The following is a 23,286-nucleotide window of genomic DNA, read 5'->3' on the forward strand; positions in this document are numbered from 1 at the left end:
GAAGAAAAGCTGTGTGGGGGGGGGGGGGGTATGGGAGAAACAACAACATGGATGGCGTGGCAAAGGAAGAAAAAATGCAGCAAGGAGGGAAAGAAATGACCCCTTTCCTTTATCCCCTTGATCCTGTCTCTGCTTCCCCCCCTTTTGCTCAATCGCTCCATACCCCCCCGCCGCCCCCCCTCCCTCCCCCGGCCTCTGGAGTCCAGGCCTGACCTATTGACATTCAGCTTCTCGGCAGATTAAGCAGCGAATGGAGCCTCTGGAAAGGGTAAACACACTGGAGGAACAATGACCAACAGGAGGAAACCTTATTGGATTCTAATTAACTGCCAGGAGAGATGGCTTGGGGCGTGGGGGTGGGGGGGTGGGGGGGTGTTAAGTGCTGCGGGACGCAAGTTAGAGTCCCAAATATCAAGCAAGCACCTCAACTCTCCCATCACTTTCACATCTGACCCCCGGGAAAATGGCAAAACCGATTCTCATTAAGATCGTTTTTGCGTTCTCCATTTCCTTTTTTTGAATAACGCTACTCGGTTTGAGCGCTAAGGTTAAAAAAGGATACGAAATGGAGAGTGTGTGGGTGTGTGTGGGGGGGGGGGGTCATTTGAAATTGAGCAGACTGAATTATGTGGAGTGAAAGGAGAGCAAAATAATTTTCCTGAGCTGAATCTCGCAGAGGGCGGCACGGTGGGCGAGTGGTTAGCCTGCAGACCTCACAGCTAGGAGACCAGGGTGTACCCCGCCTCTCGCTCGAAGACAGCTAGGATAGGCTCCAGCACCCCCCCCCCCCCCCCCCGCCTGTAATCCTTGTGAGGATAAGCGGTCGAAAATTAATGAAATATATATAAATATTACATTTTTCGAATCCAAAGAGGAAAAGTGTGATGATAACCATAGAATCATAAATGGCACTTTTTGATGTTTTTGTCCTGGCTGCTAAGTACAATGTGGCAAAGTGAGCAGTAAATGTTAGCCCCAAGTGGTTAGCATGTCAGTCAGGAGATCCCTTTGGAACATCCCTGTGAAGTTTGGGTTCTCCACAGGAACCTCAATTTTCCTCCAAAATTCCAAAAAATTGCATGCTAGTTGGGCTGCACGGCGGTCGAGTGGTTAGCGCGCAGACCTCATCTCCGTGTGGAGTTTGCATGCTACTCCGGTTTCCTCCCACATTCCGAAAACATGCTAGGTTAATTAGCGACTCCAAATTGTCCATAGGTATGAATGTGAGTGTGAATGGTTGTTTGTCTATATGTGCCCTGTGATTGGCTGGCCACCAGTCCAGGGTGTACCCCGCCTCTTGCCTGAAGACAACTGGGATAGGCTCCAGCATTCCCCCGCGACCCTCGTGAGGATAAGCAGTAGAAAATGAATGAATGAATGTTGTATTATCGGGGCTGCACGTTGGTCGAGTGGTTAGCGCGCAGACTTCACAGCTAGGAGACCCGACTTCGATTCCGCCCTCGGCCATCTCTGTGTGGAGTTTGCATGTTCTCCCCGTGCATGCGTGGGTTTTCTCCGGTTTCCTCCCACATTCCAAAAACATGCTAGGTTAATTAGCGACTCCAAATTGTCCATAGGTATGAATGTGAGTGTGAATGGTTGTTTGTCTATATGTGCCCTGTGATTGGCTGGCCAAGGAAAATGTTCTGCATTTTCCTTCCCCCAATTAAGCCGTGCACTCATTGGCTCCTCGTTGGGCCCTCAGCTTTTGAGTGGTCCCCTGATTAGCCCCCCCCCCCTCTCTTGCATAAAGAACCACAATCACTAATGAGACCGGCTTCTTTAATGGATGACCCAAGCCTTCTGGACCTTTCAGATAGGCCATCGTTGTCACCTCAGCAGGCCTATAAAGCGATTCATTAATTGGTGTGAAAAAAAACACATGTGCAAACATGCTCTCCCACACCTCACTGTGGGTATTCCACAAACCCACGGCTAGTTAACACATTTACCTGAGCTCAAAAGAAGCAAAAGCTGCAAAGCGGATTCATCGTTTTGGATGTAAAACTCCAACCAGTGTCGTTTGTCCTTTGGCGAAATGGAACCTTCATTTAATTTTTTCTTATTTTTCATGAGAAAATGTGATCTGTTCTCTCCGCCGTCATCATGTGAGTCTTTTGAAACCTCTCGAGAACATTTCTTCCTCATCTGGATTCAAGTGGAAATGAATTGGACTTCAGTTGTGAGTCAAGCCTGGAAGGTATAAAAGATCCACATGACCACTGCCCATTTCCACACCATTACCACAACAGTCATGGCTCTAATAGGTTGAAATGGGCCATTGATTTCTCTCATGCAGCCTCCCCTTCAACCCCCCCGCCCACCCCCTCACCCCCCCCCCACTCCAAAAACAGTCTCAACTGCACTGAAATACACCCAGTTTTTTTTTTTATTATAGCAGAACATCACATGCCCAATAGCTGCACACACACACAAACCTTTAAACCTAACAGATACAATGCACTCCTGCTTGGGGAGTTAAACAAAGCCCCCCCCCCGACCCCCCCATTGAAATTGGCTTTTAAAGAACTGCCCGGAACAATCAGGGAGTGGACCTGAGCTACTGTTGTGTATCAAAAGAAGCGTTTAGAGAGAAGTAGAATGGTTCATCTAACGTGTGAGACGCTTGGAACACTTTCACAATCAGCCCTGGCTAACCCCCCCACCCCCCCACCTTAGTCTTGTGGTCATCTGTTTAACTGCCTGCTGATTGAGGGGCTTCATTAGGGGGGCTTATTTATCTTTCCATGTATCACAGGCCTGAAAGACTGCTGACAAGCTCAGCACCCCCCCCCCCCCCACACACACATGCATTAACACACACAAACCTGAGCAGATGCACGGGGGTTCATTAGGACCTGTCAGACATTAACAGTCGAACCCCTCAAAGCAATCCTCTCCATGTCAATATTCCGAAAAGACTTTACATAAGAACTCAGAAAATAATAATAGTCAATACCATTACCAGTAATGGGACTAAAGGTGATTATAACCATAGAACAACAAATGGAGCTTCCTGCGACCTAAAAAAGCAGTCCTATCTGACTGTGTCCTGGCTCATCAGTACAATATGGCGGTATAATTATAATTAAAAACACACATGGAATATTAATGTTACCGTTAAGGATGAGTATACTACTTATTTTACATTTAAATACAGTAGTAATATCAGTTAATGTCTTTTAGTACTTGAATAGTTTATAGTTTATAATGTTCAAGTGCTTGTGGTGCCTTCACTTGCCAATCGCTGGTCATCACAGTTTAAAGGTGTAATCCCTCATTTATCGCAGCTTATCACAGAGCCAAACATGATGCAGGCCTCACAGCTCGGAGACCAGGGTTCAATTCCACCCTCGGCCGTCTCTGTGTGGAGTTTGCATGTTCTCCGGGTACTCCGGTTTCCTCCCACATTCCAAAAACATGCTAGGTTAATTAGCGACTCCAAATTGTCCATAGGTATGAATGTGAGTGTGAATGGTTGTTTGTCTATATGTGCCCTGTGATTGGCTGGCCACCAGTCCAGGGTGTACCCCGCCTCTCGCCCGAAGACAGCTGGGATAGGCTCCAGCACCCCCCGCGACCCTCGTGAGGAAAAAGCGGTAGAAAATGAATGAATGAATGGGCAATTTTGGGCTACTTTGGATTTGTTTACTTCCTGGTTGTCCACACTGAAGTAAATCCTGAAGACTGTATACTCTCAATATTTCAACACGCAACTGTGTGACTTCCACGCGGCGTACATAATCCCACCTGTGCCAAATAGCAGGCTGGGTCGACCCCCTCTCCCCCAACATCTTCCTGAAGCCGCTCTCTGGCTTTGATGTCAAGAAAGTGGAGATAAGATTCCTGTCCTTATCTGTTTTTTTCTTCCCTTTTTGTCCGCTTCCTCCCATCACTAGCAGGTGTATTAAGCACAATTCCACCTGCACTGGGAATCACGCACCTCAAAGTGAAAGTGAAAGTGAAAGGGCTTTTTCCATCTTACCCCCCCCCCACACACACATTTTTAGCATGTTCTATTTGAATTCACCCACACCCTCCCTGTCTATCTCCCTCTGTGCATGTCCCTCGCAGCCTATTGTTTATTTAGCAATGCGCCTAATTATGCTGTCTCACTTATGTAATTAGCGCAAAAAAAAAATAAATGGCTGCCATAGCCCCGTCTCTCCCCTTTTACCCCCTCCCTTTGCAGCCTCTGAGAAAACAAATTATGGAGAACAATAGGTACAAATGGCTCCTGCACCAAACCCTATGATGGATGCAGCCCCGCATCTCATCCTTTTCCTCACTTCCCCCTCCCTCGCTTCTTCATTATCTTCAGCTTCATATGGCTTGGAAGCTTGGAAAAACATAGGGGGGGGAGCTCCTGCCCAACTATCCTTTCCCGCTGTCTTCTCTTCCGGGCACTGACATCATCATATTAAGAAGCAGACATTTATTCCCCCCCCCCCCTCCCTTACTGTTGTCTCTGCTGGCATCCTTTCCTCTATCCTCCAGTGCATTCCCAAAGCACACTTGGGACTTCCTAAAGCACACATCCTGTGCCGTAGCCCCATCTGTGGATAGTCTGAGCAAGGAACAATCAGTCCCTATCCGCTTCTCGTTCCTTCTTCACCCCCCCCCCCCCTCCTGGGATCCGAGCAGCAGTAGGATGCCTCAGTCAGACGGGTGCAATGTGCTGGAACAATGCTTTGGGTTGCTTCATTCCACCGAGGGGTGTTAAGTTCACCTCCGCCAGCTTGGCAAGCACTTATATCCGACTGTTACTGGCTTCCCGGGAATGTGGCATAAGAGCCGAGAAGCCTCCCACGATACACGATAACTACCCACACACGTAAAGCACGCAATACGTCCACGCACAACAACACCACCACGCATCACCTCGCCCATTGAGTAGACACCTGACGGCTTAAGGCGTCGGAATATCAACTTTCCATCAATCCCCTCCGGATCATACGGAAAGTTACACCCTTGTTGTTCTTTTTCACCAACAGCGGGTTTGCTTTACACCAATTCAAGCATATCCATTACCTGAAATGTTCAAATCCCTTTGACCCCTCCTTCCAACCCCCAATCCCATTCTTTGTCTCCCCTTCCATCCATCCATCCCGTTATTCCCATGCTGAGCCCATGGCTCTTTTACACACTGCATTCCTTGGCCTAACAGACAGCAGGAGCGAGCGAGGAGGCGACCCACCTTTTCCCTCCTACTCCTTCTTCTTCTTCAACCGCCACCCACATACGCCGCCGTTCCTGGTGTTTCTACACAGCTCAATAACATTAACATGTTTTGCCAATGGGGGAGTTGCAGTTAAAAGCCCAATCGATAGGCTGTGATTGACACCCCTCAGTTGAAAGCAAATTGGCAACCAAGTCTCTCAGACCTCCTGAGGCGAATTCTCTCTCTCTCTCTCTCTGCAGGAAAAGAAATGTAAATAAAAGACGCTTCCATTCGGCTTTTCGTCTACAAAACAAGACAGGCTTTTTTTTTTTTTTTTATTGCGTGGAGGGAAAAAACGTGACTGATGCACAGCCAAGCCACTATTTTGGTTAGTGTTTGAGTCACTTATACAATATTAGCTTTGGTTCTTTAGAAAGGCTGGCTGATTGCTGCTGCAATTCGCTAGTTGATAAATGCACGACTAAGTGTTTTTTAGTGAGCCAAGTCGCCATTCCTCGCAAGTTGTTTGTGATAACCGTGACGTTTTATAATAGAAATAAAATACATTCATTCATTTTCTACCGCTTTTCCTCACAAGGGTCGCGGGGGTGCTGGAGCCTATCCCAGCTGTCTTTGAGCAAGAGAGGCGGGGTACACCCTGGACTGGTGGCCAGCCAATCACAGGGCACATATAGACAAACAACCATTCACACTCACATTCATACCTATGGACAATTTGGAGTCGCTAATTAACCTAGCATGTTTTTGGAATGTGGGAGGAAACCGGAATACCCGGAGAAAACCCACACATGCACTGGGAGAACATGCAAACTCCACACAGAGATGGCCGAGGGTGGAATTGAACTCGGGTCTCCAAGCTGTGAGGCCTATGTGCTAACCACTCGACCGTCGTGCAACCCGGAATAATAATTCATTCATTCATTCATTCATTTTCTACCGCTTTTCCTCACGAGGGTTGCGGGCATGCTGGAGCCTATCCCAGCTGTGTTTTTTTTCCGGGTACTCCAGTTTCCTCCCACATTCCAAAAACATGCTAGGTTAATTTGCGACTCCAAATTGTCCATAGGTATGAATGTGAGTGTGAATGGTTGTTTGTCTATATGTGCCCTGTGATTGGCTGGCCACCAGTCCAGGGTGTACCCCGCCTCTTGCCTGAAGACTGCTGGGATAGGCTCCAGCACCCCCCGCGACCCTGAGGATAAGCGGTAGAAAATGAATGAATGAATGCAGATAACAGGCTGCACGGTGATCGAATGGTTAGCACGCAGACCTCACAGCTAGAAGACCAGAGTTCAATTCCACCCTCGGCCATCTCTGTGTGGAGTTTGCATGTTCTCCACGTGCATGCGTGGGTTTTCTTCGGGTACTCCGGTTTCCTCCCACATTCCAAAAACATGCTAGGTTAATTAGCGACTCCAAATTGTCCATAGGTATGAATGTGAGTGTGAATGGTTGTTTGTCTATATGTGCCCTGTGATTGGCTGGCCACCGGTCCAGGGTGTACCCCGCCTCTCGCTTGAAGACAGCTGGGATAGGCTCCAGCACCCTCGTGACCGTTGTGAGGATAAGCAGTAGAAAATGAATGAATGAACAAATGGAAAGACGACTGTAAATAATCAACAGCATCAGCAAACAGACTCGGTGTGAATGCATGCAGGCTAGGGCAGGGAGGGGGGGCAGGAAGGGGAATAATCGTGCCCAAGTCCAGCACGGTACAAACATCCTCGTGTGAGTATGCAATCTAATGCGCTTCCTCCAGCTTCAAAGACCTCCTTAAATCTGATCTGAACTACTTGCATGCACACATAGATGCACTGTCAACCTACTTTATGGAGATGTCGGAAGCATTTCATTAACATTTTAATTCCACCGCATCATTTTTAGGAGTGAAGATTTGAATTATGTTGCCGTGATAAACTACAGTTGAGTTCAATGTTCTAAATACCAAAGAGGAGACGCTTTTCTTCTACCTCTAAATTGTAAACCAGATGACATATCCTGCTCTGTAGCAACATCATTAATGAGACATTTGGACTTTGACTAATAGTTCCAGAAAGGGCAAAAAGCTCTGAAGATGCCTCACACACTCATGTCAACTTATCATCCTGTGAGCGCCCTTGACCCCCCCCCCCATGTGTACACGCATGTTGCCTCTGGTGAGTCATATGTGGCAAATGAGCATATGTCATCAGCTCAGAGCATCCTGCAGAGAGCATTTTTATTACTATTATGTTTCAAAACCGGCACGGTGGGCGAGTGGTTAGCGTGCAGGCCTCACAGCTAGGAGACCAAGGTTCAATTCCACCCTCGGGTTTGCATGTTCTCCCCGTGCATGCGTGGGTATCCACGGTTTCCTCCCACATTCAAAAAACATGCTAGGTTAATTAGCGACTCCAAATTGTCCATAGGTATGAATGTGAGTGTGAATGGTTGTTTGTCTATATGTGCCCTGTGATTGGCTGGCCACCAGTCCAGGGTGTACCCCGCCTCTCGCCCGAAGACAGCTGGGATAGGCTCCAGCACCTCGTGAGGATAAGCGGTAGAAAATGAATGAATGTTTCAAAACCACCTACCCAAATATTTGTGGACCTAGGGCTAACCAAAGTGCGGCCTGGGGGCCATTTATGTCTAGCGTCCCTTTCCAATGACCCTCATCATTTAATTTGACAATAATAATAATATAATTGGACAACTAAAACTAAACTCAAATTAACAACCAAAATATAGAAAAGAGCCGTAATTTTCCTCGAATAAATACAAAATAGGGCTGCACGGCGGCCGAGTGGTTAGCACACAGACCTCACAGCTAGGAGACCAGGGTTCAATTCCACCCTCGGGCATCTCTGTGTGGAGTTTGCATGTTCTCCCCGTGCATGCGTGGGTTTTCTCCGGGTACTCCGGTTTCCTCCCACATTCCAAAAACATGCTAGGTTAATTGGCGACTCCAAATTGTCCATAGGTATGAATGTGAGTGTGAATGGTTGTTTGTCTATATGTGCCCTGTGATTGGCTGGCCACCAGTCCTGGGTCTACCCCGCCTTTCGCCTGAAGACAGCTGGGATAGGCTCCAGCACCCCTGCGACCCTTGTGAGGATAAGCGGTAGAAAATGAATGAATGAATGAGTTCTAATATTAAGATAATAAATTTAAAACCACTCCTCCACCGTGCAACCATTTAGAAAACAACAAAAAATGATTATACACGACAAAGGGATGGAACTTACTATTGATAAATTACGTCAACATGTACTTTTTTCAAAGTGCTAGCACTCGCAACTTGTTTTGGCCCCATGGTGGGTTATTTAGCAGTAACTAGCGTAAGGTTTTAGACAGCATTTCTGATGTCTTCCTGTTTTGGAGATGACACCCAAATGTCTTCCCTTTCTTTGCAGGACAAAAATAAGAAATGTTGTTCTTACAATGCCTTTTTTTCCCGAGGTGTATTCCTACCTAAGCTGCTTTTCTCCGGAATCCTTCTGCAGCTAAGCTACGTCTGATACATACAAGGTGAAGGAACACAAGATAACACGTATTGCTGTGCTGCATGAGACATATTTCAATTTACTGTACGGACACCGGTTATGAAATCCACGCCTCTCTCACGACTTTATCGTGAATGTGCAGGAAGGCAAGACACTTTTTTTTTTTTTATAAATATCTTCTACTGTATAAACGTGACTTGATCCCTTGAGGTGCTGTTTTAATGACGTACGCGGAATTAATTACCTTACTCTCCTTTTTTCCATTACAGTGTTTGCAAAGAAAAATGAAGGAGTAAACAAGTTTATATTGACGATCCAGCCTAAGGTGGAGTTCCAGGGGAAGATGTCTCGAGGCGAAAGACAGGAAGCTGACACGGCGCCCCCCCCCCCTTTTTTTTTTTTTTTTTTTCCATTGTCCCATGTCTTTGTCATTTCCTCGCCGGATGCTGCGACTGAACCCAGAGGGAGACAAGGTGAGGATGTACACACGTACGAGGAGACGCAAGGAGAAAGTAGAGACAAAAGAGGATGGGTGGCCGGCAACAGTTTCCTACCTGGCGTCTTCCTGTGTCAGGTCACGGGCGCCTGATTTGCTAACAATGCACGGCGACACGTTGCCAAGTTCTTTATCTGTGTTTACCCGCATAGCAAAGCTGATTAGCGGCAGTCGGCATTATGAAGTGCCATTGTTTTCCTTTCTCCTTGCAGTTTCTCCTTTTCACACACGTGTAGCGCCCCGTTTAGGAGGCATCACAATGCAAAGTGTGCACGGCGTCTTCAGCAGCAGACTATTGTTTAACAGATCGGTCATTCATTACTGTTTGTTTTGCGTGTGCGTACTGCATTAAATGACTGTTTAGAGGTAGGAGGCGGTGCAAATTAGCGGGCCGGTGCAGTGCCTCCACTCTAATAGATGCCAGGCCTCAATTCAAGATCAGTTATGGTTGTTGCATTTTTAGCCCCATAGAACAAACGAATAGGAGCTACAATGACGGTTTCAGACATAACATCTCAACTTTGATTCAATCCGTACCACATGATTACTAACGGGTGTGGTATTTATAGTTTGACCATTAAAAAAACATGTTTACAACATTCTAAATAGGTTTTTAAACATAATTAGACACCCAAAACAACACCTTTACACTCGTATTACCCAGTATAGTAGACATGATCAGAGTAAATAAGCCATAAATAAGACTTGGTCTCATGTGTGTTGCTGTAAATGTGAGTGGCGGGCGGACAGGAAGTGACTATTCAGAGTTGAGTTTTTGCTTGGTCTGGGTTACTGCAGCAACATTAGCCAATGTAAAATTAGGATTTTTTTTCCGTGCCTATTATGAGATCACAAAAACCTGCAATAAAAGCCTGTTTTTCTGGTGATCAAATCTGGCGTTTATGTCTCGCTGAATATTACCGTAACATTACTGACACCTAGTGACCCTCGTGAGGATAAGCAGTAGAAAATGAATGAATGAATAAATGAAATGGCTGTGCCTGTATGGTGGGCGAGTGGTTAGCGCACAGGCCTCACAGCAAGGAGACCTGTGTTCAATTCCAACCCGGCCATCTCTGTGAGAAGTTTGCATGTTCTCCCCGTACATACGTGGGTTTTCACCTTAACAGTCATATTACCCAGTATAGTAGACATGATCAGAGTAAATAAGCCATAAATAAGACTTGGTCTCATGTGTGTTGCTATAAATGGGTTCCCATGGGGGAGCTGAGCGGCGGGCGGACAGGAAGTGACTATTCAGAGTTGAGTTTTGGCTTGGTCTGGGTTACTGCAGCAACAAACATTAGCTGATGTATAATTAGGATTTTTTTTTACCGTGCCCATTATGAGACCACAAAAACCTGCAATAAAAGCCTGTTTTTCTGGCAATCAAATCTGGCGTTTATGTCTCGTTGAATATTACCGTAACATTACTGACACCTAGTGACCAGTGTAGGATTATACAAAACTTTCATAGCATCTTTGAATGAGTCTTTTAAATGCCTTATAAGCAAAAACTATAACATTTTCTTAAAGATGATTTTTCTTTTACAAATTGGCCTCACAGCTAGGAGACCTGTGTTCAATTCCACCCCCTGCATGTTCTACCCGTGCATGCGTGTTTTTTTTTTCCGGGTACTCCGGTTTCCTCCCACATTCCAAAAACATGCTAGGTTAATTAGCGACTCCAAATTGTCCATAGGTATGAATGTGAGTGTGAATGGTTGTTTGTCTATATGTGTCCTGTGATTGGCTGGCCACCAGTCCAGGGTGCCCGAAAACAGCTGGGATAGGCTCCAGCACCCCCACGACCCTCATGAGCATAAACGGTAGAAAATGAATTAATGAATATTATGGTGAAGCTGCATAATTCAAACCGCAAAGAGACAAGGCATGACTGCTTAGCAGTAGCCTGGTCCTCTCTGCGGTTGAGTAAATAAACAGGCCATTGCCACTAAATGAAGAAATATTGTCGATAAATAAACAATACTTTGCAGCTTCCAATTTCAGAAGACTTTCTACAAGATTTTGATGCGCGTCTCTGGGATTTTCTGTCCAAAGGTGCTTGATGGGGTTGAGGTCAGGGTTCTCAAATTCCTCTCCAGTAGAAAAATGCCCTTATTAGTGCCTGATTAATTTTGTCCATCTTTTCACCCACAAGTGATCCAACGTTAAATACAAAACCTGCAGCAGTAAAACCAATACTCAGATAGACAGGAAGTCAAAGTAAGCTAAGAGGCATCTTAGGCTTGACTATGTCTCTTAAATAATGCAAGACGCTCCTCTCCAAGACTCAGCTCTATCCACATTCTGCTGCATCGGCACTATGGTGCAACTCGTGTCCAACACTGTTCAGCGGCTGGATGAAATTCCTGCCAGCAAACTTTCTCCCACTAAGCCACATCGGTCTCTAAGGGAGGGGGCAGTCGGAGGGAATACAATTAAGGAAATATGGGTGTGTTCGACAAGAGGACGAAAAGGTCAACGATGCTCGACGCTCGTCCCCAGTGTTTTCCCGCCGCTTATAATCATTAGGACACTAGTGACACATGGAAGCTTTATCCCCGCAACAAGACTCCGTCGGCCCTCGATGAACCCACTCCCGCCTTTACATATAAGAATTCAAAGAACCATCGCTCATGAAATATGCACTTTTTCTTAAAGCAGCCCTGTGGGGGCCAACGCTGTCACCAGGCCCACAAACATGCCTGCGCTGCACCGGGATGAAACAAATCTCCAGTAATAGGGAAGAGGAGAGATGATGCTCGGTTAAAAAGCTTCTCCCGTCTTCCACAAGAGCCTTTGGTAAGCGTCTAACAGCTGCCTGTGGCTCATTAAACACATGGACTCGCATGTCCTCGTCACCAATAACACACACACACATATATATATATATATATATAAATAATATTACAAAATAATATATGAATATATATTTTTTTATATATTTTTTAATTATATATATATATTTTTTTTTTAAGGGACCAAAGATGGTCAAGATATATATATATATATATATATATATATATATATATATATATATATATATATATATATATATATATATATATATATATATATATATATATATATATAATTATTTTATTTTTTAATTTTTTTTTCAAAGAGACCAAAGATGGGATTTTTCCATTGCAATTTTTCCATTGCAATGTTAAAGGATCCTTGCTAGATCCACATGGTGATTCGGATCACCCCCAAAATGCCATCCATTCCTCCATATCCCATTTTCAACCATTCCTGAAAATTTCATCCAAATCCATTCCGAACCAGATGAACCTCGGAAAAAACAAAACCTCCACGCTGAGGGAGGTGATTTGATCTGATTAATCACATTTTAAATTAATCATGATTAGTGATTGCATGGCGTGTCCAACCTCCATGCTGCGTTTGGCGGAGGTAAAAATGTATTAATAAACTTGTTTGTGAACAATTTAACAAAATATTGTATGTGAATATATACAATGGAACCTTGGTTAGCATGTTTTTTTTTTGGTTAACATCGAAAATTTACACCAAAATTTGTTCCCGTTTGCATACAATATAGTGCTCCAGCTGTATTCTTCTTGTATGTTAATGGACTGTCTAATGAATAAACAATTTAATCTGATTAATCACATTTAAAATTAATCATTAAACAAAACCTCCATGCTGCATTTGGCAGAGGTAAAAATGTATTAATAAACTTGTTTGTGAACAATTTAATAAAATATCAACAAAATATTGTATGTGAATATATACAGTGAAACCTTGGTTAGCATGTTTTTTTTGGTTAACATTTGTTCCTGTTTGCGTACAATATAGTGCTCCAACTGTGTTCTTCTTGTATGTTAATGGCCTGTCTAATGAATAAACAATTTAATCTGATCAATCACAAATATCTACAAAATATTGTATGTGAATATATACAGTGGAACCTTGGTTAGCATGTTTTTTTTTGGTTAACATTTGTTCCTGTTTGCGTACAATATAGTGCTCCAACTGTGTTCTTCTTGTATGTTAATGGACTGTCTAATGAATAAACAGTTTAATCTTAATAATCACATTTTAAATTAATCATGATTAATCACCAGTAGCAACAATGTCTGAAAATATGCCCATTTTACATGTCTCCATTCTTTTGTCCATCCATCTATTTTCTATACCGCTTATCCTCATTAAGAGTCATGGGGGTATGCTGGAGCCTATCCCAGCTGACTTTGGGGCAGGAGAAATGACCTGAGATGACTCAATGGCTGGCATATTTGTCTCTAAACCTTTTTAATAACACCTATCATGGAGTGGGAATCCAACTTAAGAGGCAGCGGAGGGGAAACTTGTAATCTCAGCATTCATCCTTTGAACTCGACTCTGACGAGACACAAGATTCCCAAAGCGGAATATGAGTTGCTCGGGAAACACATGCAGTATGGAAAACAATTCCTTCGGGCATAAGTGAGGGGGATCATGTGCATCATGTTGTGATGCAATCAAATTCCTTTATTTATCATATGAGGGGGGGGGGTGATTAAGAGTTTCTATAACTAACATTCATGCATGAAACCCAATGAAGTAACACTAGATCAAAACGGCAAAACGGTACAATTCCGACTATTACCTGTCTTTGCTGCTGATTGACAGGGGGGAGGTCACATGGGAAATCACATGTCATCATGAGTGGATATATTCTCGCAGTCTTGGAGTTGTGATGACTTTGCATGAAAAAGAGCTCCAAGGTGTCTTACAGTCTAATTAGGGCAGCTGCTACCATTTTCCTGATTTGGGAGCATGTGTGTATTTGTGTGTATTTGTGTGTATTTGTGTGTATCGGAGCAAAAAAAAAAAGTGCCACTGTCAGGCTCTACTGTCTCTTTCCTTCTTTTCATCCAGCTGTTGCTCGTCTGTCAGAGAGCAAAGGTCTCCTGGCATCTCATCACCCCCAGCCACCCACCCCCCAATCACCCACCCACCCATCCCACCCCCACCCTCACCTTCTAATGACAAAACCATGTGGAACAGAGCAGAGGGAGGGGTATTGGTGCAGAGGTGCTGGGCAGCAAATGGCTTTTTAAGCAAACACAGCCTTGTCTTTCTTGAACAACATTCCGCGAGTGTTCGATTCCATGCCTTCTTTTTACGGTTTTTGTACATAAATAAATATTGTTACATAAAATAATAATAATGAACTTAATATAATAGGTGGGTGCACTCAGGGGTTGGGGGGACGGGGGAGCGGGGGGTGTCGGGGCCAGGTGGGTCGGTGGTGTGCTTCGGCAATGTCCTGGGGTTTTTGCTGGGGTGTCCGATGTTCCCACTCTTATTTTGTTGTTTTGTCTTATGTAAGATTTTGTGATTATATATGTGGAAAAAAAAATCACTTATTGTGGAGAAGGGGTAGGATTTAATAAGCTTTGCTTCTTCCTGCTCCTTTTCAGATGTGTGTAGTAATGAGGTGTTGTGTATGTCTGTGTGTATATACATATATATATATGTATATATATGTGTGTATATATATGTAAGTATATAAACAGATATTATAAGTGTATATGTGAGATACATTAATGTAACATAGTATGCATGTCGGAAATAAATTAAGAAAAATAAGATATTGTTCCTTTTATTCTACATAACAATGTATATTTGTACTAAAAACGCACCAAATAGTAACCAAAAATGTTGCGTTCAATGTCCAAATCCCACCCTGGTGACAAATATATCACATTTCTGTCATTTCCCAGATTCCTTCCATTGACCAAAGTCAGCTTTTGACGCCACTTTCCACTCCTTTACCATCTTCTCATGCATTTCTTCGTGGCAAATTCCACGCTCAGCAAACCCCAAACGCTTCTGAATATATAAGTAATCCACGCATTGTGTTCCGCCATACTGATGTAATCACGCTACCCCAAAGTAAGTGTATGTACGTGCAAGTACATTGCTGCTGCATTGCATGGTGTGGATGTGCTGATGTGGTCCTGCGTGGAGTAGAGTGGATGGATGTCTTGACGCAGCGCGTAATCACACATAAATGGACATAAAGTAAAGAGTGGGCTTACCTGTGGTCACAAGGCAAAAGATGAGATAAAGCACGATCATAGTTGCTCCTTGGTGGTTCCGCTGTGTTGCGTGGAATAAACGCTGACTCCTTCACAGACACGCACTCCCGTGATATTATTATTAATATTATTATTATTATTATTATTATTATTATCCACTTCAATGCAATCGCTCTGAATAAGTCCAAAACACTTCGTGGAAGTCTTGTCACAGATGCATCCCCACTCTTAATAACTTTCCGGTTCTCTTCCCTCGGAATCAAACCCTCGGACGAGCGCGGTCCGCTCCTGTGCACACGTTGCGCTCTCCTCCTGTGACTGTGGGAGCTTTGCTTCTCTTACTCGTCTCCTCTCTCTCTCTCTCTCTCTCTCTCTCTCTCTCTCTCTCTCTCTCTCTCTCTCTCTTTCTCTCTCACTCACTGTGATGATGTATGGAACACACACTCCTCTCTCTCCTCTTGCCACACGCACACGCACACACTCTCACGCACACACTCGCTCTTCTGTTGCGTGGGGGACGTGAGAGGGGGGTTACACCACATTTGGCACCAGCTCTATAGTGTGTGGAGCCCTCTCTGCCTCATAAGCATCCACGCCAATTGGGGTAGAGGTGGGGTAGGGAGACCCCCCCCCCACCCCACCTCTCGCTCACAATGACCCCGCCCCTGAGGTCCCTCTATTGGCTGAGCGTGCATCAAGGGGCGGGTTTTGTATTAAATTGTTATTTACTACAAATTTTAGTGTGGAGCCATATCAATAAGTAAATATAGGCTGTATATACTTTATACTTTTTATTTGAAAATGTGCTTTTTTTCCTGATTTAATGTAATTATTATTCATTCATTCATTCATTCATTTTCTACCGCTTATCCTCACAAGGGTCACAGGGGCAAACACATGCAAACTCCACACAGAGATGGGCGGTGGTGGAATTGAACACAGGTCTCCTAGCTGTGAGACCTGTGCGCTAACCACTCAACACCGTGCAGGCACTGCCTATTAATCATTTATTCATTCATTCATTTTCTACCGTTTATCCTCACAAGGGTCACAGGGGTGCTGGAGCCTATCCCAGCTGGTGGCCAGCCAATCACAGGGCACATATAGACAAACAACCATTCACACTCACATTCATACCTATGGACAATTTGGAGTCGCTAATTAACCTAGCATGTTTTTGGAATGTGGGAGGAAACCGGAGTACCCGGAAAAAAAACATGCATGCACGGGAGAATATGCAAACTCCACATAGAGATAACCGAAGGTGGAATTGAACCCTAGTCTCCTAGCTGTGAGGTCTGCGCGCTAACCACTTGCCCGCAGTGCAGCAGCCTGCAATTTTTCATTCATTCATTTTCTACCGCTTATCCTCACAAGGGTCACAGGGGTGCTGGAGCCTATCCCAGCCGTCTTCGGGCAAGAGGTGGGGTACACCCTGGACTGGTGGCCAGCCAATCACAGGGCACATATAGACAAACAACCATTCACACTCACATTCATACCTATGGACAATTTGGAGTCGCTAATTAACCTAGCATGTTTTTGGAATGTGGGAGGAAACCGGAGAAAACATAGAGAACATACAAAACCCACACAGAGATGACCGAGAGTGGAATTGAACTCGGGTCTCGTAGCTGTGAGGCCTGCGCGGTAACCACTCGCCCGCCGTGCAGCCCGATCTTGAAAATGTTTGAGTAAAAAATATCGGTATCCACATGGGTGTCGGCCTGCCTTGCTCAAAGAACGTGCATCGTGTCGTTATTGGCTAAGGGACTGTAGACCAATGTCAATCAATCTCTGTGTCTCTGTACAGTCTAGAAAGCTTAACAAATTTACATAAATGTCCGTTTGCTAGCGGTGTGACGTTTCATAGGTATTGTGTTGTGACTTGCGATTGTAATTGTAAGTCACAATATAGATTTATGACTACTTAGAAAGATGGATTCCCTTCATTAATCTCGTGAGGGAAACGAATGATGTGCTTTAATGATGTTGTGACATTTTGCATGGTGTGCAGAAGCAAAATAGTTGGGACTCCACCCAGCTAAATAATAAATCACTGTGCCACAGTTGGGTCGTACGTTAGCTCTTAATGTTTGGGGTGGGTGGATCGATCCATATTGATACTGGAGTATCAATATCGGATCAATACTATTGCAGGGTTGCAACCACGTGATCTAGAGGCACCGTCCCTCACTTCTGGTTTTCACTTTACGGGCCAAGGGGGGAAACTTCAATGTGGCCACCGTTCAAAATATAGGATTTTAGGTGTTATTAAAAAGGTTTAGAGCCAAATATGCCAGCCAGATACCATCAAAAAAATTGCTGAATCTAATAGAGTGGACACTCTTGAGTCATCTCAAGTCATTTCTCTTCTGGGATAGGCTCCAGCATACCCCCACGACGCTAATGAGGATAAGCGGTATAGAAAATGGATGGATGGACACATAAAATGGGCATATTTTCAGACATTGTTGCTAATGGTGATTAATCATGATTAATTTAAAATGTGATTATTAAGATTAAACTGTTTATTCATTAGACAGTCCATTAACATACAAGAAGAACACAGTTGGAGCACTATATTGTACGCAAAAAGGAACAAATGTTAACCAAAAAAAACATGCTAACCAAGGTTCCACTGTATATATTCACATACAATATTTTGTTGATATTTTATTAAATTGTTCACAAACAAGTTTAGGAATACATTTTTTACCTCCGCCAAACGCAGCGTGGAGGTTTTGTTTAATGATTAATTTCAAATGTGATTAATCAGATTAAATTGTTTATTCATTAGACAGTCCATTAACATACAAGAAGAACACAGCTGGAGCACTATATTGTACGCAAACAGGAACAAATTTTGGCGTAAATTTTCGATGTTAACCAAAAAAAAACATGCTAACCAAGGTTCCACTGTATATATTCACATACAATATTTTGTTGATATTTTATTAAATTGTTCACAAACAAGTTTATTAATACATTTTTACCTCCGCCAAACGCAGCGTGGAGGTTTTGTTTAATGATTAATTTCAAATGTGATTAATCAGATTAAATTGTTTATTCATTAGACAGTCCATTAACATACAAGAAGAACACAGCTGGAGCACTATATTGTACGCAAACAGGAACAAATTTTGGCGTAAATTTTCGATGTTAACCAAAAAAAAACATGCTAACCAAGGTTCCACTGTATATATTCACATACAATATTTTGTTGATATTTTATTAAATTGTTCACAAACAAGTTTATTAATACATTTTTACCTCCGCCAAACACAGAATGAAGGTTTTGTTTAATGATTAATTTAAAATGTGATTAATCAGATTAAATTGTTTATTCATTAGACAGTCCATTAACATACAAGAAGAACACAGCTGGAGCACTATATTGTATGCAAACGGGAACAAATTTTGGCGTAAATTTTCGATGTTAACCAAAAAAAATCATGCTAACCAAGGTTCTATTGTATATATTCATGTACAATATTTTGTTGATATTTTATTAAATTGTTCACAAACAAGTTTATTAATACATTTATACTTCCGCCAAATGCAGAATGGAGGTTTTGTTTAATGATTAATTTAAAATGTGATTAATCAGATTAAATTGTTTATTCATTAGACAGTCCATTAACATACAAGAAGAACACAGCTGGAGCACTATATTGTATGCAAACAGGAACAAATTTTGGCGTAAATTTTCGATGTTAACCAAAGAAAACCATGCTAACCAAGGTTCCATTGTATATATTCATATACAATATTTTGTTAAATTGTTCACAAACAAGTTTATTAATACATTTTTACCTCCGCCAAACACAGCATGGAGGTTTTGTTTAATGATTAATTTAAAATGTGATTAATCAGATTAAATTGTTTTTCGATGTTAACCAAAAAAAAAAACATGCTAACCAAGGTTCCATTGTATATACGCAGCATGGACGTTGGACACTCCATGCAATCACTAATCATGATTAATTTAAAATGTGATTAATCAGATCAAACTGTTTATTCATTAGACAGTCCATTAACATGGTCGGTCCGTCCGTCCATCCATCCATCTACCAGTTTTTTTTCAAACTGGAATTCTTTGGAAATGGAATGAAAATGGACTTTATTCCAGGTACGGTTTGATCTGGAATGATCCTGTTGTCATAAAATGGACGCAAACGCCCCAACCAAAAAGAAGAGAATCATTATCATATTCCAACAAAAGCAAGGCCTTTTTACTGAGAGATGAAAACAATGGCGTCCATCACTCGCCTGCGGCTGTTAATAGACGCACTCTTTCATGTTGCTTCATTAGTTATTCAAGGATCTATTGATTAACCAAAAATAATAAGCCACGGTAGTCATCTTTGTCTTTGTTTATCGTGCCAAGCGAGCTACCTTTATTTAGCATCAACACATCGACACAACACACACACACAAATAACCAGGTGGTGAGATTTCCACTAGAGTGGGACAAATTCATCAAAGAGGAGATCTGGACGCTGTAGTGTGGCATGTGTGGTCCCACTCCCAAAAAAAAAAAAAAATTCTCACACTTAATCCACATTATGATGAGTGTTTTTTTTGAGGGTGGGGGCCTAAAAACAGTAGTCTTTGGCGCCCAGGGCGGCCCCTTCCTGTTTATTGCCTCTCACTAATGCAAACATAAGGGTCCCCTGCCAGTAAACACATGTTGATGGGAGAAACAGCTTGCACAGCCGGGGAGCCAACTGAGGTTACTGTGAGGGAGCACATGGATGAGGCGTGTGTGTGTGTGTGTGTGTGTGTGTGTGTGTGTAGGAATCCACACTATTGTGCTATTTTTACAAACATCAGAGCTCATTCGTTGGTTGGTGCTTGGAGGTATAGGAGATTGAAACAAATCGTGTGTATGTGTGGGACATAGCGTGTACATGCGAATCCATCAATGATTGAGTGAAAGTAAGGTGTAAAGGCGGGGGGTGGGGGGGGGCAGCGAGGTGCTGTAAGAAGCAGCGGGGGTGCAGTGCTAATAAAATCAACTCGCATTGCATTGAAATATTTCAGTATTGAAACAAAGCAAAATTTGTTCTCAATCAGAAATCACTCCACTATCTTACTTATTGTGTGGAAATATGGGCTAATAACTATAAAAGCAATCTTCACTCGCTAAATGTACTGCAAAAAAAGGTCAGTAAGGATAATTCATAATGCCGCCTACAGAGAACATTATAACTCCTTATTTCTAAAATCACAAATACTTCAACTTGCTGATATAGTTCATCTTCAAACAGCTAAAATAATGCATAAGGCTAAAAATAACCAATTAGCTAAAAATACATTTGAAACACTTCTATGCTAGGACTACGTTAAAAAGCCATAGCATTTCAGTATGTGGAATCAAACTATGGAATGGATTGAGTAAGACCCTCAAACAATGCACAACGATGAGCCAATTCAAGAAACAATACAAGCAGTTGATGTTATGGAAAGCAGGAAGTGAACAAATGTGACAGTTACTGATTGTAAAAGTACCAGATGGAGGGGTAGGATTTAATAAGCAGTTGATGTTTGCTAAATTAAATAAAAAATAAAACATAACAACATAAAAACATAAAAATAAAAATAAATGAATAAATAAATAAATGAATAAACCTTTTACTTAGGTACGCGACAAAAACAATTAAAAAATTTAAAAAATAATAAAATAAATAAACTTACACTATATGAGGAAAGCAGGAAGTGAACAAATGTGACAGTTAGTGATTGTAAAAGTACCAGATGGAGGGGTAGGATTTAATAAGCAGTTGATGTTTGCTAAATTAAATCAAACATAAAAACATAAAAACATAAAAAAAATTAAAAAATAAATAAATGAATAAATAAATAAATAAACCTTGTACTTTGGTACGTGACAAAAAAAAATAAAAAATTAAAAATAATAATAAAATAAATAAATAAACTTACACTATATTAGGAAAGCAGGAAGTGAACAAATGTAACAGTTACTGATTGTAAAAGTACCAGATGGAGGGGTAGGATTTAATAAGCTTTGCTTCTTCCTACTCCTTTTGGACATGTGGAACTGTGAACTGATTATGTGATGCATTCAATTGTAATCTGATGCATGTTCAAATGAAATAAAACCATTATTATTACCATTACCAAATGTATGATGTCACTCAGATGATATGAAGCAGCGTGAGCCAATCGCCGTTAATTACGCTGGCCACCGTGGCTTCAAATGGAGGGCGCCCGTACTCCCCAAGCTTTTGACTGTGTGAATAATTGATGAATGAAAAAGGGATTTTCAGCAGTGGGTTTATTAATAATAAATACGGTTTGATATTTACTAAACTGTTCAGAGGGAGAAAGGGGTGACAGTTTGGATGTCGTCTGCATGGTAATGGTAAGGAGATGATAAATAAGGCATGAAGCGGCAATATATGGAAATGGGATTCATAAGGAGATGAGAATAATTTAACTAAATATTATTTTGACCCGGGGGTCAATTCAAAAAGAATACGTCCATCACGCCGGACTTTAAAAAAAAAAAAAAACTCACTTCCTGCTCTGTCTTTTTGGTGTGATAAGACGCAGGAGTAGTTGTGTGTTTAGTTGAAATGAATATGAAACTGAATAAATCAACCCTGTTATCGAGCAGAGGAGTGGAAGACATTTTTCTTTCAAAAGTAAACACTGCGAGACACAAGCCGAGGAATGCGTTTTGTTTACTTTCAAAACCTTGAACTGGGTGGGAAAACTCTTGCGTGCCTCTCAATGATAATACTCATATCTCCACACATTCTTTATAGTCTATAAGTTAAATGTGAGTTTGTTGAGAAAGCATGCTCACATCATGTTCACCTCATTTGTACACCGCTATATCTCCCGTTTGTTTTGATTTTAATATAAACTTTCTCATAGCGGCAAGAAATAATCTTTTCCATGGTCAAAACCTTTAAAAAAAAAGTAATAAATTACAAGATAACCTCTTGTATAACAGTTAACTCTGACAAGAAGTAATAATGTGTGAGATGATGCCGGAATATTAACCTGAAATTCCATTGTTGCACAATTTTAATATGTACTGGAAATATAATAAATATAGTTTATAAATAAATTGGAAAATATAATATACTTAGTGGCACGGCGGTCCAGTGGTTAGCGCGCAGACCTCACAGCTAGGAGACCAGGGTTCAATTCCACCCTCGGCCATCTCTGTGTGGAGTTTGCATGTTCTCCCCGTGCATGAGTGGGTTTTCTCCGGGTACTCCGGTTTCCTCCCACATTCCAAAAACATGCTAGGTTAATTTGCGACTCCAAATTGTCCATAGGTATGAATGTGAGTGTGAATGGTTGTTTGTCTATATGTGCCCTGTGATTGGCTGGCCACCAGTCCAGGTTGTACCCCGCCTCTCGTCCGAAGGTAGCTGGGATAGGCTCCAGCAACCCCCGCGACCCTTGTGAGGAAAAAGCGGTAGAAAATGAACGAATGAATGAATATACTTAGCTCAGTTTGGATATGAAGGACCCACTCTTGTGAGGCTATCACAGAAAAGTGTCGCTAACCATAGAACCGAAACACAGGAAAAAGGGTCTGATCGGTCAGTACAATATGATTAATATGTCCCTGAATCGGGCTGCACGTTGGACGAGTGGTTAGCGCGCAGGCCACACAGCTAGGAGACCCGAGTTCAATTCCACCTTCGAGTTATCTCAGTGTGGAGTTTGCGTGTTCTACCCGTTTTCTCCGGGTACTCCAGTTTCTCGTATTACCCAGTATAGTAGACATGATCAGAGTAAATAAGCCATAAAGCCATTGGTCTCATGTGTGTTGCTATAAATGTGTTCCCATGGGGAGCTGAGCGGCGGGCGGACAGGAAGTGACTATTCAGAGTTGAGTTTTGGCTTGGTTTGGGTCACTGCATTAACATTAGCCGATGTATAACTAGGATTTTTTTTACCGTGCCTATTATGAGATCACCCGAACCTGCAATAAAAGCCTGTTTTTCTGGCGATCAAATCTGGCATTTATTATACATTACTGACACCTAGTGACGAGTGTAGGATTATACAAAACTTTCATAGCGT

The 23,286-nt window shown here is 42.4% G+C and overlaps 1 protein-coding gene across 3 annotated transcripts in view; it reads right to left on the bottom strand.

Moving 5' to 3' along the window:
* The window catches only part of kirrel3l (kirre like nephrin family adhesion molecule 3, like), a 59,741-nt gene extending 44,226 nt beyond the window's left edge, over window positions 1–15,515 (bottom strand). For all 3 annotated transcript variants that reach the window (XM_058084146.1, XM_058084148.1, XM_058084147.1), the window contains exon 1: window positions 15,214–15,515. In XM_058084146.1, the coding sequence (XP_057940129.1) occupies window positions 15,214–15,253 (40 nt within the window). In that variant the 5' untranslated portion in view covers window positions 15,254–15,515. The remainder of the gene's footprint in view (window positions 1–15,213) is intronic.
* Between the last annotated feature and the right edge of the window lie 7,771 nt (window positions 15,516–23,286).

Source organism: Doryrhamphus excisus, chromosome 10 (assembly GCF_030265055.1).
Source record: "Doryrhamphus excisus isolate RoL2022-K1 chromosome 10, RoL_Dexc_1.0, whole genome shotgun sequence".
Taxonomy (NCBI): Eukaryota; Metazoa; Chordata; class Actinopteri; order Syngnathiformes; family Syngnathidae; genus Doryrhamphus; species Doryrhamphus excisus.